The sequence below is a fragment of the Lepidochelys kempii genome, chromosome 4 (assembly GCF_965140285.1).
Source record: "Lepidochelys kempii isolate rLepKem1 chromosome 4, rLepKem1.hap1, whole genome shotgun sequence".
Taxonomy (NCBI): domain Eukaryota; kingdom Metazoa; phylum Chordata; order Testudines; family Cheloniidae; genus Lepidochelys; species Lepidochelys kempii.
The window spans coordinates 78,759,359-78,776,260 of NC_136383.1; the positions used below are offsets into that span (position 1 = coordinate 78,759,359).

The 16,902-nt window shown below is 39.5% G+C and overlaps 1 protein-coding gene across 5 annotated transcripts in view; it reads left to right on the forward strand.

Moving 5' to 3' along the window:
- The window catches only part of TRAPPC11 (trafficking protein particle complex subunit 11), a 44,579-nt gene extending 28,311 nt beyond the window's left edge, over positions 1 to 16,268 (forward strand). For 2 of the 5 annotated variants that reach the window (XM_073341745.2, XM_073341744.2), the window contains exons 23-30: positions 1,669 to 1,788; positions 3,139 to 3,204; positions 3,307 to 3,463; positions 7,755 to 7,866; positions 8,477 to 8,568; positions 9,579 to 9,712; positions 10,669 to 10,833; positions 12,525 to 16,268. In XM_073341745.2, the coding sequence (XP_073197846.1) occupies positions 1,669 to 1,788; positions 3,139 to 3,204; positions 3,307 to 3,463; positions 7,755 to 7,866; positions 8,477 to 8,568; positions 9,579 to 9,712; positions 10,669 to 10,833; positions 12,525 to 12,569 (891 nt within the window). In that variant the 3' untranslated portion in view covers positions 12,570 to 16,268. Of the gene's footprint in view, positions 1 to 1,668; positions 1,789 to 3,138; positions 3,205 to 3,306; positions 3,464 to 3,573; positions 6,562 to 7,740; positions 7,867 to 8,476; positions 8,569 to 9,578; positions 9,713 to 10,668; positions 10,834 to 12,524 lie in introns of those variants that run through there. The other 3 variants (XM_078852520.1, XM_073341746.2, XM_073341747.2) reach the window with 3 other exon arrangements.
- The last annotated feature ends 634 nt before the right edge of the window (positions 16,269 to 16,902 follow it).

The window sequence follows — 16,902 nt, forward strand, 5'->3', positions numbered from 1 at the left end:
AGTGCAGTCTCTTTATCATGAAAGTTGAACTTACAAATGTAGAATTATGGGCAAAAAACCGACTGCATTCAGAAATAAAACAATGTAAAATTTTAAGCCTGCAAGTCCACTCAGTCCTACTTTTTGTTCATCCAATCGCTCAGACAAACAAGTTTGTTTACATTTGCAGGAGATAAGGCTGCCCACTTCTTGTTTACTGTGTCATCTGAAAGTGAGAACAGGCATTCTCTTGGCACTGTTGTAGCCGGCGTTGCAACATATTTACGTGCCCGATGCGCTAAAGATTCATATGTCCCTTCATGCTTCACCACCATTTCAGGGGACATGCTTCCATACTGATGACGGATTCTGCTCGATAACAATCCGAAGTAGTGCGGACCGATGCATGTTCATTTTCATCATCTGCCACCAGCAGAAGGTTGATTTTCTTTTTTGGTGGTTCGGGTTCTGTAGTTTCTGCATTGGAGTGTTGCTCTTTTAAGACTTCTTAAAGCATGCTCCACACCTCATCCCTCTCAGATTTTGGAAGGCACTTCAGATTCTTAAACCTTGGGTCGAGTGCTGTGGCAATTTTTAGAAATCTTACATTGGTACCTTCTTTGTGTTTTGTCAAATCTGCAGTGAAAATGTTTTTAAAACGAACATGTGCTGGGTCATCAGCTGAGACTGCTAGAACATAAAATATATGGCAGAATGCGAGTAAAACAGAGCAGGGGACATACAATTCTCCCTGGAGGAGAATTATTTTTTTAACAAGTGTTATCAGCATGGAAGCATGTCCTCTGGAATGGTGGCCAAAGCATGAAGAAGCATACGAATGTTTAGCATATCTGACACGTAAATTCCTTGCAATGCCGCTACAAAAGTGCCATACAAATGCCTGTTCTTACTTTCTGGTGACATTGTAAATAAGAAGAGGGAAGCATTATTTCCATGTAAACAAACTTTTTTGTCTTAGCGACTGGCTGAACAAGAAGTAGGACTGAATGAACTTTGCTTTGTTTTTGAGGGCAATTATGTAACCAGAAAAAACACTACATTTGTAAGTTGCACTTTCAGGACAAAGAGGTTGCACTACAGTACTTGTATGAGGTGAATTGAAAAATACTATTTCTTTTGTTTATCATTTTTACAGTGCAAATATTTGTAATCAAAAATAATGTATGCTTTGATTTCAATTATAACACAGAATATAGTATATATGAAAATGTAGAAAAACATCCCAAATATTTAATAAATTTCAATTGGTATTCTATTGCTTAAGAGTAAGATTAAAACTGCGATTAGTAACAATTCACTTTTTTTAATGGCGATTAATTTTTTTGTTAATCGCGTGAGTTATCTGTGATTAATCGACAGCCCTAGTTTGAACTAATAGCTAGTAAATCATAGGCTTGTTATGGCAAATGATGCTTAGTAATGGCTCCAGCCTACTACTGTAAATAGCAGGAGAACATGAGTAGTGGAATGGCCAGAGCAGTGCTACTCTTGTATTGGTGTCGCACTTTATGCTGCCAGTAGCCAGTGCTGAAGACAAGCAATTGTTGTCCATTGTGGTTCCCCTAGTCTGTGTTAGCTGAGGTACGCGAAATGAATGAAAGGGCAGCTCTGGACCTGCTGGTTGCATTTTGAGTACTATTTAACTAATTTCATCTTTATATTTCACAGCTGGAAAAAGCAGTATACATTCGTTGTGGAACAGTTGGTACCAGGATGTTTCTGGTCTATGTTTCCTATTTAATCAGTGCTACAGTTGAGGAAAAAGAGATAATCTGCAAGTGCCACAGGGTATGATCTATTGAGTTCAGCACTTTGGAATGACTCTTCATTTCATGTTAGTTAATATATGAAATGATTAAGGGATTCAGATTACTTGTGTGTGATTTTAAGAGCAAGCCTAATTTCAATGGTACCCTTTGTAGAATAGTACTAAATGGATTAATTTAGATAATGTTGCCAAACATATTTAAAATGTATTCACTTTCATACTCCTAAAATGTACATCATATCCAACATAAGGTGGAAATGCAGCACACAGGGCTGTCATATGAGATTGTGTAAAAGAGAAACCCATAATTTAGCTTCTGCCCTAGGAGAAATGCTTAGCCCAGGGGTGATATGGTTGCTTTCTGAGTAAAGAGAAGGATACACCATGTTGCCTTGACAGATAATTCCCAATACAAAGCCAGGAGTCTACGTGGGCCATCTTGCGGAAATGTTGCTTTTTTGACATTGAAAGAGGAAAGGCTTAAGGGGCAGGATTGGAGGGATAAAGAAGAATAAATGGACACAAGAAGCAATATTTTTGAGGTGATCCAACTTCTGGCAAGTGTAGAGGAATATAAAATCATGTGTTATTCCTTAAACTTAATGTTGTACCAGCAGAGTTGTATATCTGGAATAGCACCAGTACATGGAACTATCACTGAACCTTAGAGGAACACTGTCGAACTGAAATTTTTTTTAATCCAGGGAAAAGCGAAAAGTAGCTTCTTATTCCATAGTCACCTGCCAATTTGTTTTCAAATACAATTTTTCCTACTTCTGAAAAGTTTTTTTCCTCCCATGTTGATGTCTTAAGTACTCAGAGTAAAACTGTACAAATAAAATAAATTAGTTTCTCTCATCTCTTAGATGTTCCTTGTAACAGATTGCCATAATTACTGTGGGAGAGGGAGGAATGTTTGGACCAAAGTGCGGTGTTTTGCTTTTGTTTAAGTTGACAGTGACCCTTAGTGTTTAAATTTATTGTAGGGAATTTTATTGAGAATAGGTATGGTATCAACATTTTATTTTACACTTTATTTAATTCCGTTTCAAACATGACCTATTTAATGAATTAATAATCAGCATAATTTTTTCTTATAACTGTATAGCTTATAAGGGAATAAAATGCCCAGGCATTGAATGAGCATCTTCACAAGTATATCCAAGAAAGGAAAAGCATTGACTTCTGCAGTCCCCAATAGCCATAGTTGCTTTGTCTGCCCATCGTTTAGGGGAGAGGCAAAGCAGATGTCCTGGAGAGGGCTGGGGCAGGTGGTGATGAATGCAGTTCCCTGTAATAACTTCTTACCTGTAATCTGATGTCAATATCTAGATTTGAAATTTAATACAATCTTTTCCCCCTCCATGCAGGATGAAACTGTAACTATAGAAACTGTATTTCCCTTTGATGTTGCTGTTAAATTTGTTTCTTCAAAGGTATGTGTTTAGAAAATTGATCGACGTGTCTTAGAATCATAATCTGAGTAAACCAAATTTGACCACTAAAATAGTGACACATTCTTTCTCTTCTCTTGGTAGTTTGAACATTTAGACAGAGTCTTTGCAGACATACCCTTTTTACTGATGACAGACATTCTGAGTGCTTCACCTTGGGCTCTCACTATTATAAATAGCCAGCTACAACTTTCGGCTTCCATGGTACCAGTAGACCAACTGGAATCTTTTGTGGAGAATGGTGAGAATTTAGATTATTCTTTCTTCTTAAATAAGATTTTTTTGAGAAGGATGGAGTGGGAATTGGGAAGAAATACATTTTAATACCTTATTGACAACCGGTTTCCCCAGCTCCCCTCACAGCCCACTTGGCTGGCTGCTGGAGAGCAGTGGCTTCCATGGTTCACAGCTCAGCCAGGACTCCCTGTCTGGCTCCCAAGGTAATTAAGGAAGCTACCTTCCCTGGAAGCCTAGCAGCCCTGGCTCCTGTGGCTTTTTATTTTATTTTTAAGTTTATATACTTTTAAGTAGCTGCTGTTTTTTAGTACCCTGAATGCATGTCTTACTTTGAACAAGAAAATACAATAAGCGCTCTAAATAGCAGCAGTTAATAATTTTAAAAATAAAACTGAACTAATTTAAAAAAGAAAACAGTTTAAAAATAAGATAAAATATGAAAAAGCCCTTTTTAAAATTTTGGTTAGAAACTTCCAAAACAAACCAGTTTGTGTCCCGTCCCACCCCGCCTCCCCTCAAAAAAAAACAAAAAACAATTTACCTTCTGCAGCAAATGTCAAAATTTCTACTTTAGGTTCTGAAACCGAACAAAAACATTTCAAATTTTTTGCATTTACAGCAGAAAGGGATTCCTGAGTCTTAATCAGCTGTACTGTGCAGTTTACTCTTTTGAATGTGACTTTGAGATTCTGTATGCTCTGTGTAGATATTAGAGATTCCATGGTTCGGTTCAGAAGGTTCTCTATCATCCATCAAATCATCATATTTCTGTGGCCCTGTCACAGAGCAGGGCTTCTCCCCAGCTTCCAAGCACATACTGCCCAGTCTCCTTTTAAGAAGGTTTCTTTTTTTAAAACAAACAAAAGAGTCTTTTAACTCACTCCTTTGCCTCGGACTTCAGCGTCACTCATGCCAGAGACCTCTGGTGCTCTTGGCAGCTTCTCAATCTTAGGCCATGTCCATACTTCAAACTTACATTGACACAAGTTATGTCGGCATAAAGCTGCTGCAGTTAGTGCGTTGCTTGTGTGTATGTATGGTTGGCTCATTGTGTCAGCGGTGTGTGTACTCACCAGGTGTTCTTGTATTAATGCACAGTGTAGTGCATCATGGATAGGTATCCCAGTATACAACCTGCGACCATCTAGCATATGGTCTTTGGGAAGTATTCTCAATGCATGGTGGGGCTGAAAGGAGTTGCACTGGGGTGACTGGGAGCGTGAGGTCAAATTTCCAGTTTGATATTGTATCTATCCCCCTAACGTCATCTGTATCCCATAATTTTCATGCCTTTTTTCAAAATCCCACAAATCCGTGGGGCCCTCCTCGCTCTCTATCTCCAACAGAAGCATGGAGCTTGCACAGCTCTGCACTATTGTCCTGAGCATTGAAACACAGGGCATGTGATCCTGCAGTATTTTCAGAGCTGCAAGAAGAACTGAATAAGTGGGGAACATAATAATTTCTTGTAGGACAGATTGCTGTAGGACATAGCAAGAACCAACTCAAGGTTGTTGGTGGCATTCACAGAGAAGCTGCGGATGATGAAACGCCACTTCTGGGCCTCGGAAACCAGCACTGACTAGTGGGATTGTGTTGTCATTCAGGCTTGGGATGACTGCAGAACTTGGCTGCAGAACTTTTCAGATGCACAAGGCAACATTCCTGGATCTGTGGGCTGAGCTTGCCCCAGCTCTCCAGTGCAGGGACCGAAAATAAGAGCTGTGCTGACAGTGGATAAGCGAGTGGTGATTGCAGTGTGGAAACTTGAAACACCAGATTGATTCCAAACTGACCACTAACAGTCTGGAGTTGGGAAATCCACCGTGGGAGCCACTGTCATGCAAGTGTGCAGGGCCAGTAATTGCCTCCTGCTGCACAGGACTGTGATTCTCAGCAATGTAAAGGACATAGTGGAGAGATTTGCAGCAGTGGGGTTCACGAACTACGGTGGAGCAATAGATGGCATTCGTATCCCTATTTTGGCACAAAATTACCTTGCAAAAGAGTACATCAATATAAAGGGATACTTTTCTATGGTTATGCAAGCATTGGTGGATCACCAGGGACGCTTGACCAGTGTCCATGTGGGCTGGCCAGGGAAGGTGCATAAGGCTTACATCTTTAAGAACACAGGACTGTTCAGAAAGCTGCAAGGAGGAACTGTTTCTCAACTGGCCAATTACTGTTGGGAATGTTGAAATGCCAGGATGACTATTGGCATTTCAACATTCCCAACAGTAATCTGCAGTCTACCTGTTGCTTGCCGGGCTTATAAAGCCATACACCAGCCACCTTGACAGCACCAAGGGAACAGTTCAGCTACCAGCTCAGCAGGTGCAGTATGACTGCTGAATGTTGGTTTGGTCGATTGACGGGATGCTGGCATTCTTTATGCACAAGATTGGACTTCAGTGAGAAAAATATCCCAATGGTAATAGCTGCCTGCTCTGTCCTGCATAATATTTGTGAAGCCAAGGGGGAAACCTTTCCACTGGGTTGGAGGCCTCTGAGATTCTTGGGCAGTAGAGTTCACAATGGCAACGAAACAGTCAGTCTGGGGCATGGTGGGAAAGCTGCTGGAGGACTGTTAGGGTCGACATAGGTACAGGAACTCCTCCGCTTAATGTTGTAGTTTGTTTTGCTTAAAATCACATTTTTCAGGATCAATGTTAAGCAAATCCAATTTCCCCATAAGAATTAATGTAAATGGGCGGGGTTAGGTTCCAGGGAAATTTTTTTCACCAGACAAAAAACTATAATATATATTTTCTCTCAAGTTTTAAACAATTTAATACTGTACACAGCAACAATGATTGTGAAGCTTGGTTGAGTTGGTGGAGTCAGAAGGTGGAAGAGGGTGGGATATTTCCCAGGGAACGCCTTACTGCTAAATGATGAACTAGCACTTGGCTGAGCCCTCCAGGGTTAACACGTTGTTAATGTAGCCTCACACTCTACAAGGCAGCGCGAATGGAGGGAGGGGAGACAGCATGGCAGATGGAGACACACCCTGTGTGTGTGTGTGTGTGCATGTGTGAGAGAGAGAGCAAGAGATGCGCATTGCTCCTTTAAGTACGCCGACACTACACTCTAAGTACATTGCCTTTAAAAAGATCAGGAAGTTGAAATAGCAGCTGCGGCCAGCTCTCTCCGCCCTGAGCCCTCTTGTGTGTCTCCTGCTTCTATATGGCGAAGGGGTAAGCGGGGGGGCAGGAGCAGGAGGGAGGGGGACACCCTGACATTAGTCCCCCACTTCCCCAGCACAGCAAGCAGGAGGTTCACGGGAGCAACTCCAAGGCAGAGGGCAGGAGCACCACATGGCAGTGGGGGGAGGGACAGCTGAACTTCTGGAAGTTGGTAGCCTGCTGGACAGCTGCTGCACAGGGAACTTAGGGGAGCGGGGAACTGATAACAGGACTGCTGGTCCACCCTGGTTCCAAGCCCCCACCAGCTAGCTGCAACGGGCTGCTCTTCCTGCAAGCCGTGGACAAAGCAGGTGGCTGCCAAACAACGTTATAAGGGAGCATTGCACAACTTTAAACGAGCATGTTCCCTGATTGATCAGCAACAAAACAACGTTAACCAGGACGACTTTAAGTGAGGAGTTACTGTACTGCAGTGTCTGTGTGCCGTGTTGACCTCTGTATATTAAACTTGGCACAATGCTGCTCGGGGAAGTGGTGTTACTATGTCAGCATAAGAGGCCACTTACGTCAGTGGGAGACCCATTTAAGTGTAGACACATGCACAAGGCACCTTGCCTCACCCTAACTTTGTAGCGTAGACCAGGCTTTAGTTAGCTCTGCTCCCTTTCTGGAGCTTCCCAGAGCAACTGGCCTCTTGCACCAGGGACCCACCACCGGAGTTACCTCCACTCCACTGTGGCTTCCCTTCTCCAGGCACAACCTGTCTCGGTCACTCTTCCTCCCCATCTCATTTCCTGCCTTTATAGGTCCAGGTGTAGCCCAGCCTCTTTTAATTGGCTGGATTGGGCTCACTTGCTCTACACGGGCACTGGGCCTAGCTCTACTCACAGGGACCACATACCATGTTGCAGGCCCCAATTCTGTGCTGTCTGAGCACCTTATTATCTCTAATGTTTTCATGTACAGTTTGTGAATTAGTTGGGGGTCCCTCAGATTGTATATATGCAATATATACAACACCTTTATTCCTAAAATTTATATATAAAATCTGTATGTATTACTAATTTTAGTTTTTCAGATCTGGATGGTTTCTGTGCTAATTTTCAGTGTCTTTTACTTTAAAATTAAACAGAATATTGCTGATAGTTGTTTTGCAGACAGGCGAGAGTGCTAGTGAATGCTTTTGCCTTCGGTGTCCACCAGTTACTAATGGTCAAAGTGGAGTGGCTACCGGACGTTATGTAATCTCCTGGAAAAGGTAGGGATTCCTTGTCTGGTTATTTTTAAAGCAGTTCATGACTTTTCGTAGGGTGGGAGTGGTAGGGAGGATATATTTTGCTTTTTCTTCTTCCCTTACTGATCCTCACAGTGGCATCATCTTGGGTGAAAGCGGTAAGAGCCATTTTTAAAAATGCGTACTAGTGAAATTGCATCTAAATGGTGATATTTAAATTTGTATTAAGTTTTCAATTGTATGAAACTAGTTCTTCAGTTTTCTAAAGCCAATGAGTACTTCACATGTGGGGAGGGGAGGAAGAAAGACAAGTTAAAGAACACTTCAGCTGTATAAAAAGTAATGTTTTAAATGGTCAAACGGAAAAAATAAATGACCCTAATTTTTCCCACCTCAGTCAATATGTGGGTTTGTTTTTAGAGCAGATATTGTAAGGTACATCTGTCTTTAGATTTTAACATCTTTTTACAAGATTATTGTAATAAAAACATTCAGCTAACACTTTTCACCTTTTTGAACTGTTGGGATTGCTGTAACTATTGCTTGTTTGCTGCTTGATCCCAGTATTCTGTTGGCTTAGTGACTTAATGTCAAGAATATAAGTGGAGTCTACATGTGTTGTTTTCTTTGATAGGAGTTCAGCTGTGGAAAGTGTACCTGTGGTTTGTACTGTGATCACTCTACCACATGTGATTGTAGAGAGCATCCCACTCCATGTTAATGCAGGTAATATTAACACATGCATGAAATATTTAACCCTGGGCTGCATGCATGGAGTGTTCACTCAAGGCCGTGAAACCTCATAAGTACGTCTCAGAGCAGAATTTGGTACATAGGCACACGTTTGTCCTTCATTGCCACAGACTTGGGATGACCATATTTCTCCTGTAAGATCAGGGCTGGAAGGGAAAGCCCTGCCCATGCAGTACCTGCCCTTTCTCTAGTTATTCTAATCCATACTTGTACTCCTTCTTCGCCCCCTCAATTAGTGCAAATTAGTGATATTGTGATGCATAGAACTAGTCTTGTGACAGGTTTCAGAGTAACAGCCGTGTTAGTCTGTATTCGCAAAAAGAAAAGGAGTACTTGTGGCACCTTAGAGACTAACCAATTTATTAGAGCATAAGCTTTCGTGAGCTACAGCTCACTTCATCAGATGCATATCGTGGAAACTGCAGCAGACTTTATATATACACAGAGAATATGAACCAATACCTCCTCCCACCCCACTGTCCTGCTGGTAATAGCTTATCTAAAGTGATCATCAGGTGGGCCATTTCCAGCCCACCTGATGATCACTTTAGATAAGCTATTACCAGCAGGACAGTGGGGTGGGAGGAGGTATTGGTTCATATTCTCTGTGTATATATAAAGTCTGCTGCAGTTTCCACGATATGCATCTGATGAAGTGAGCTGTAGCTCACGAAAGCTTATGCTCTAATAAATTGGTTAGTCTCTAAGGTGCCACAAGTACTCCTTTTAGTCTTGTAACAGTAATTTCTGATATCTTTCATTGCTTTCTAATGTTAGAGCTGATTCTGTTGTATTTGAAAACTTATAAAATTTTTAATGATTTGTTCCTGAAACATTTGATCAGATGTACTATAGATAATAGCCACTTTTTGCAGACCTTTCTACTTTTATTGAGTCAGATTTGGTTTTTGTATGTGAAACCAAGACGTTTATTTACATATCAGATTATGTAACCTTTATATTCATTCCCTTTGTCTCCAAAGATCTGCCATCATTTGGTCGAGTCAGAGAATCCTTGCCTGTCAGATATCACTTGCAAAACAAGACCAGTTTAGTCCAGGATGTGGAAATATCAGTGGAGCCAAGCGATGCCTTCATGTTTTCAGGTCTTAAACAGGTACAAATTGTCCTCTTTGTCACTACTGCATGATGATACTTTTCACACCACTGTTAACCTATTCTAATAGATTTCAACATACTCTTTAGATTAGTGATTTTCAACCTTTTTTTCATTTGTGAACCCCTAAAAAAAATTTCTAATGGAAGTGTGTATCCCTCTGGAAATCTTAGACATAGTCTTTGGACCCCAAGTTTTGGAAACCACTCTTCTATGGTAACAACAACCTTTTGCAGACCCCTTAGATATAGTCTGCAGAGCTCCCACAGTCTGCCAACCACAGGTTGAAAACCACTGCTTTAGATTATATAAATTGTATTTAAAAATTAAATGTTTTTAATGCAACTTTACTGTAAAACCGGAAAATAAATATTAAAAACAAATTAATTGTAACTGTATTCAGAACAAATCTGTCTCCCAGCTCTGTTAAATTTCTGTCTACCAAAACAAGGCTTGTGAAATTTACATCAAGTGACTTAGAAAGAAACACAGTACACTATGTAACAAATATGGGCAACCCTAAGTGAATGGTAGACTTTCAACTGTTACCTGTTGATAGCCTATTAGCTTACTATCAACTCTGCTATAGATCAAATTGCCCTAGAGTTATTTAGTAAATACTCATCCTTAAGACCTGGTGAACTGAAGAATGAGCAATACATCTGGAGGAACATGCACGTCCAAAGCTTTTTTTTAATCTTAGGAGGACTGAAAATAAGTCATCTTAGGAGTGTCTAGTTATGCCTTTCTGGATAGGTTAAGAACATTCATATTGATCATATGATACAGTGTGTGCAGTTGGGTAGAAAAGAAAGTTGTTGTAATATTTTGAATAATGTGTTTTTTAGTCAAACCGATTAAAGTGAATATTTGAAAGAATTATTTTTAACTTTGGAGTGTGCAAATGTTTAATATATGTAAACAGTTTTCTTTCCTGGAATTATTTATGATTTTAGATACGATTGCGAATCCTTCCTGGCACACAGCAGGAAATGTTATATAACTTCTACCCTCTCATGGCTGGATATCAGCAGTTACCATCTCTTAATATCTTGCTGCGGATCCCAAACTTCACTAATCAGTTGCTCAGACGATTCATACCAACGCACATTTTTGTAAAGGTACGGTTCTAATGGAGGCTTTTGGCTCCTTTATAATGAATGAATTCTTTCAGAACTTACTTGGGATTTATTTTGCGTTTGAGAACTGCAACCCCAGCTCTACGCTTAGCCGATTAACTGAATGGACAGTTAACTAGAGAGCAGGCTTGTCTTGCTTTAAGATGCACAGACACAATGCTGTGTGTACATGGAGACCGTGGACTTCCCTGGAGCTGTGTGTGGGTGCAGCAATCTGCTCAGGCACGACACAGTGCTGGACTGGGCTCTATATGAGCAACAGGCACTTTGCTCTTAAAACCATCCAGAATTACTGTTATCTTCCTGGTCACAGGATGTTATCCATTTCGCAGAACATTTGGATAATATCTTGTGACTAGAAGGATAATAGTCATGCAATTAAAATTCTGTCTGCATTTGAGTATTGGTGGAGCTGCATTTGGTTAGAATATTTCCAAGTTTTCATTTATTATCTGCCACCCATCTTATATTTATATTACTCAAGTGAGAATTGATTGCAAAGAGTGAAGTGTGGGTGTTCATCATGTGATGGGTTTTAGGGTTTTGTGGGGTTCCAGAATATTTCTGAACCTAATTTACTATTAGAGATAGAAGATCTAAGCGCACATGAAATTTATGGTGATAGATTTTTTCTACAATGTTGCAGCTACTCAGATATTATGAATACCTTGGGATGAAACGCAATTTTCAATCATATCATGCCAAACGGGTTTTATGCAATCTTTCTGGCCCTTTCCCACTTATTTTAAAACTTTTTACCCAAAACAATGCTAGCTAGCTAGCCTTGTGTCTTTCCTTTACAGGATCTTGTGTTAACCTTTCCTATTGGAGCATAAGCAGGGGGTGAGAGGCCTGAAGTGTTCCTTTGTGTCTTTGAGAAAGGCTTGTTCGAACATCTATAATCCTCTCTCTGTTCCCTGAAAACAGGCTTTGCATTCCTCCAATTTTACTGCAGCTAAGAGGACTGGGTGGAATTTATTATTTATACACACTGTCAGTCAATGTGTCTCCTAGATCAGTCATCAAGACTTGCTGTTAGGTCAACACAAAGGTCTGCTCCCTCCAGGGAAAGGAGTTCTGAGCATTTACAAGAGAACCTCCCTAGGTTTTTAATTCCTTTCTTCTCTTCTTCTGGGTCATCCGAATCCCAACGTTCTTGTGTGCTCCTGTGCACAGCTATGCTTTTCCTCTTAAAATACTCCTTTTCACCAGGGACCCTGCTTCAAACTTATCCTAGAACCTTCTGGGGCTGTTCCTGTTTCATGCATGTATTTACCATCAGCATCATTATCAACATAACTTTTGTATTGCAGCAGTATCCAGAGAGTCCAGTCAGGGTCAGGCCCTATGCTAGGTGCTATAAGACATATATAAAGATACAGAGTACTAGTGGCACCTTAGAGACTAACCAATTTATTTGAGCATAAGCTTTCGTGAGCTACAGCTCACTTCATCGGATGCCCTGAAAAGCTTATAGAGGCAGCTGGGAGAGTTAGAAGACTTGAATGTAGATAACATCACAATATTTTTTGCTGCCATTAGAAATACTTCGAAGTTAAGAAAGATACAGCACTGATTATACATTGTAGCATCCTGTTCATTTATGATGATGTTGCTAGATGAATTTCATAACCATATATAATCTTTATACTGACTCTTCTTTTTCTTTAAAGCCACAAGGTCGCCAAGCTGATGATACTTCTATCGCAGCTGCATAACTGCAGACATGGACTTATGCACTAGAAGGAAATGGGATGTTGCACAGAATGTATAAAATTTTGCTCTTTGAACCATAGCTTTGATCAAACTTTACAAATTAAACTTTTATTTTTAAATTACAATTATGACCGCTATTAGCAGAACTAATGTTTAAACACTTAGTTTTTCATAAAATTTCACTAATGAATAAATATATGGAATAAGTTGGTGCTCTGTTTAACGTGAACATTCTTTCTCTTGAAGTTAATTTCATGAATGTTAAATGCTTTTAAGTAGTAATATTATATGGAATGTCTTGAGAATGAAAATGAAGAAAACCAAGTTCACTTGCCCAAAAAAGAGAAGTGCCACTTTCTTCTTTAATGATGGCTTGAGGTGCAATGTCTGTGCTTTTTGTTATCAGGATTTACAGCATTGAAAGTCATCGTATCTGATAAACTTATTTTTTTGCCATTTATATTCAGAGGCTAGAACAGTGTGCAGCAGCCTGGACTCTCAGATCTATAAATGACTTACTACTACAGATGGAACTGTTGGCATTGAGTGGCTTCCTAATGCTCAAGCAGAGTCATTAATTTAAAAGGCTCTCTTTTTACCAGGAGAACTGTACTTCAAAATGTTTCACTCAGCAGTGACTAGTCAGTAAAATATGGAGTCTTTGTGAGCAGCTTCATTAAGTACAGTTGTACTATCCAACATTAACTTGAAATGGTTTGAATTGTTAAAAATGCATTGCTTCCAGGTTAAAGAAACGTTTTGACAGTATTCTGCTGTGTCAGTTTAGAGGTACATCCTTGTGTAGCTTCACAAGCTGGTATTTAAAATATTCACAGTAAATCATGTAAATAAAAATTATGTTGTGAAATCTTCCATTGTTTAACTTTCTAAATAGTTAAATTAAAGAAGTGAATTTTGATCTCCTGGAAATTATCGTATTTATTGTCCAAGTGAAGTTATATTAAACGACTTATTGTAACTGAATATTTGTGAAACTGAGCTGAATGTGTTCATTTCCCAGTTATATTGATTTGTATGTAATGGATAACTGTCTAGTGTGGTCCAGTGGCTTAGTGGATAAGATTCTGGACTTGATTTTCTTTTATGTCTGCCTTCAGTATCCTTTAGGACAGAGATTCCCAAACTTTTCTTATTGCATACCTCCTTCCAGATCTACCAGCTGCCCACATATCCCTACCCTTTTCATCACTGATATTGTGTGTTCTTCTTAACACTACCTGTCTTTAGCCATCTGTCCATATTTCACCGTTATGTACAGATATAGTTATTGTGTGACCTATACAACCGAAAAAAAACCACCCCCTAAAAGAGTTCTGAGTTCGATTAGGCTTGACTGTTGCTGAGCAACTGAACCCGCACTGTACAATGATTGGAGGTGAGGGCTCTGTACGTCAGTGCTCTGTTTCAGTGTTCTCCTTGCTATGTCTTGAAGTAAATTAACTACCATATTTTAGATAACGAGTTCCCACACAGTGGTAAAGCTCATCTGAGTAGACTATTATGAAAATGCGATACAGAAAGTAATGCATAAATAAAAGCCACCGTTACACAATTTCTCCTGTGTACCACCCTTCCCCCCCAAGATGTCTCGTGTACCCCCAGGGGTATGAGTAGCACAGTTTGGGAACCCCTGCTTTTGGGGACCAACCCTTAACATTCAGACACAAACTATAGTGAAGCCAGTAAAAGTTTTTGCTTGTAAGAACTTCAGGGTCAAGCCCTAGATGGCTGATTTTTAGAATGGCAGTAGGAGATTGAAGGCAGTTGTATACCATCCACTTCTCAGAGCTGAATATAGCATTTCTGTGGTGTACATATGAGGCTGGAGGGAGGTTGTTGGTTATTGGCATGAAGGAGAAGAGGGCTGCAAATCCTATTGGTCTTTTTCACTCTTCTCTCCCTGATGCTTTCAGTTGCGTTTTATCCTGTAGTCAAATAAAGAGTTAAAATGCATTTTCAGGTGGCTGGTGTCCAGCATTTGCGTCCAGAAGTGCACCTTTCAACCCTTTTTTTTTTTTTTTTTTTAAATAGAAGTGAAACATATTTTGCCCTCTTGGATTGTCCTTGGTTTCCAACAAAATTTTTTGTTCAAACTGCTGTTCAGGCTGAAAGAAACTTCGCTGAGGCTTCTATGCTATGCTACCTATTCTGAAAGTGTTTAGACAGCTATAGAATAGAGAACTGAGATACCTTTCTTATGTAACATTCTAATAGTAAATTATGATGACACCCTGTATCCTTTCGAAAGGGTACAGGGTATGTGCATGGGTATTTAAACACCTTCTCTCAATTCCAACAACTTGAAATATGTCTAGGAACAGTGCAGATTACCATCTCTTATAAAATCAAATAAATTAGGCAAAATTATAGGAAGGGTATATTGAAGATCAGAAGTTAAATTTATAATGAACATTATATAGTTAACAGTAATAAACTAACCAGAAATGTGAACTTGTAATATACACTGTGTAGGAAAAGCTACCCAAGGATTGTATTTCCCTACCCATTGTTCATATTTTTCTCTTTTTTCCCTTCCCCCTTTTTCCTCTTCCCCTTCTTCCCCTCCCGCTCCAAAGTTATCACTTTGGTTTGTTTGTTTCTACTCAGACTAAACACCGCAGAGCAAGGATCTTGTTTTATTTGCCCGTATGGCACTAGGCATGCCTGTTGTGCTACAAAAATAAGAGCATTACCCATATTAAACCCCATATTGTTTGCCCAGTTTACCAAAATCAGCTTTTATGATTTCTTCTGGAATGAGGCCTCAAACTTTAGACTCACCTGAATATATTTTTTAAATTGGAACCTGCTATAAGTTGCATGTAACAAAGGGAAATAAGGTACTTTTTAAAAGGCACTTTTATCAATGTAACTTTCCACATGCAGTCGTAAGCATAACATTGTGTACGTTTGCACAAGGTCTAGTTTGGCTACGTGTTAAAACTCCTTTATGCAGATCAAAGTTGATACCCATTTAGGAGATGAATTACATGTTTTAGTGGTTGTTACGGCTTTCAAGAGGAGTTGCTTCCCAGTCACTTAGCTGTCCTTGCTTTGTCACAAGATGATATTGCATTGGCCAAAAGAGGTGGATTCAGGTAGAGCAGGAACGGTAGAGTGGATTCCAGGTAGAGCAGGAGCTAAAGGCCAGAAACTGAAAGCTCAGGTCTGTTGGTCAATTTTTACTTTTTTCTTTCCCCCACCCCCTTTTTCTTTTTCTTCGGGGGGGGGGGGGGGGGGAATTAGTGCCTTGAATGAATCAGCGTTTTTTAACAGCCTTCCATTCTGAAATTAAACATGGCAACTATATGCTCTTAAATGGGTTTTAAAAGTTATTGCTCATTCATGCTTTATAGCCTAACCAAACGTTGCATAAAATTTGCAGAAATGTGCTTTACAGCCCTACTGTACAGAAAGTGCAGGATGCTTGCCGTATCTAACCTTAATAACCCACTTAGTAAAGAACACTTAAAGTGGTAATTGCATATGCTCATTTTGTTTTGGTACGATATTATATTCTGAAATGCCATTTAATGACTCAAGATCTTACAACATACTGTCTGCTCTGTTTCAGGTGTTTCTTTTTTTTTAATAAAAGTGAATTAACTATTCTTCCCTGGAATGAATGAAAATGCTATGTATGCAAATGTCTTTCCCTCAAATAAATCAATGAAAATCTCTTGTAAAGTTGATTTATTGAACCCTAGTATATTATGCTACAAAAGAAAGACTCTGATTTCAAATATGTTACTAATGTAAGTCAGGAAAAACCTATGCACATTTGCAGACTGTGGGCCTAAGTTTCTAAGAGCAAAATGGGTAAAGGCATGTATTTTAATACAATTTTTGACCTACCTCTGTCTTTATAACAAGACTGTATAATTTATCTTCATTATCCATATCAGCCACAAAAACCTGCTTTGAACTCTGCATTTTTGGTACCTGATTCAATAACATCTGGTTCAGAGGATCCATTGAACCAAGTCAACAGAATGTTGCCTTTTTAAAAAAACAAACAAAAAGTCTCCCACTGTTAAAGCTGACACAATGTTAAACATGAAAGTCATGAGGACAGGATCACGGTTACTTACCTTAATGTATTATCTTGATGGTGGAATTCGACTTGGGAAGTTTTTTTAGTTCAAATGTTTATTGCACAGGAGCTAAAGGAATGCTGATAAGAATGATTGATTGAATTCAGTGAATGAGTTTTTTAGGTAGTAAGAAAGGAATTGTATTTGTTATATTCCAGATACGCAGGTTCCACAGAAAGTCATGCTTTAATTTCAGTTGACACACTTTTTTTTTTCATTA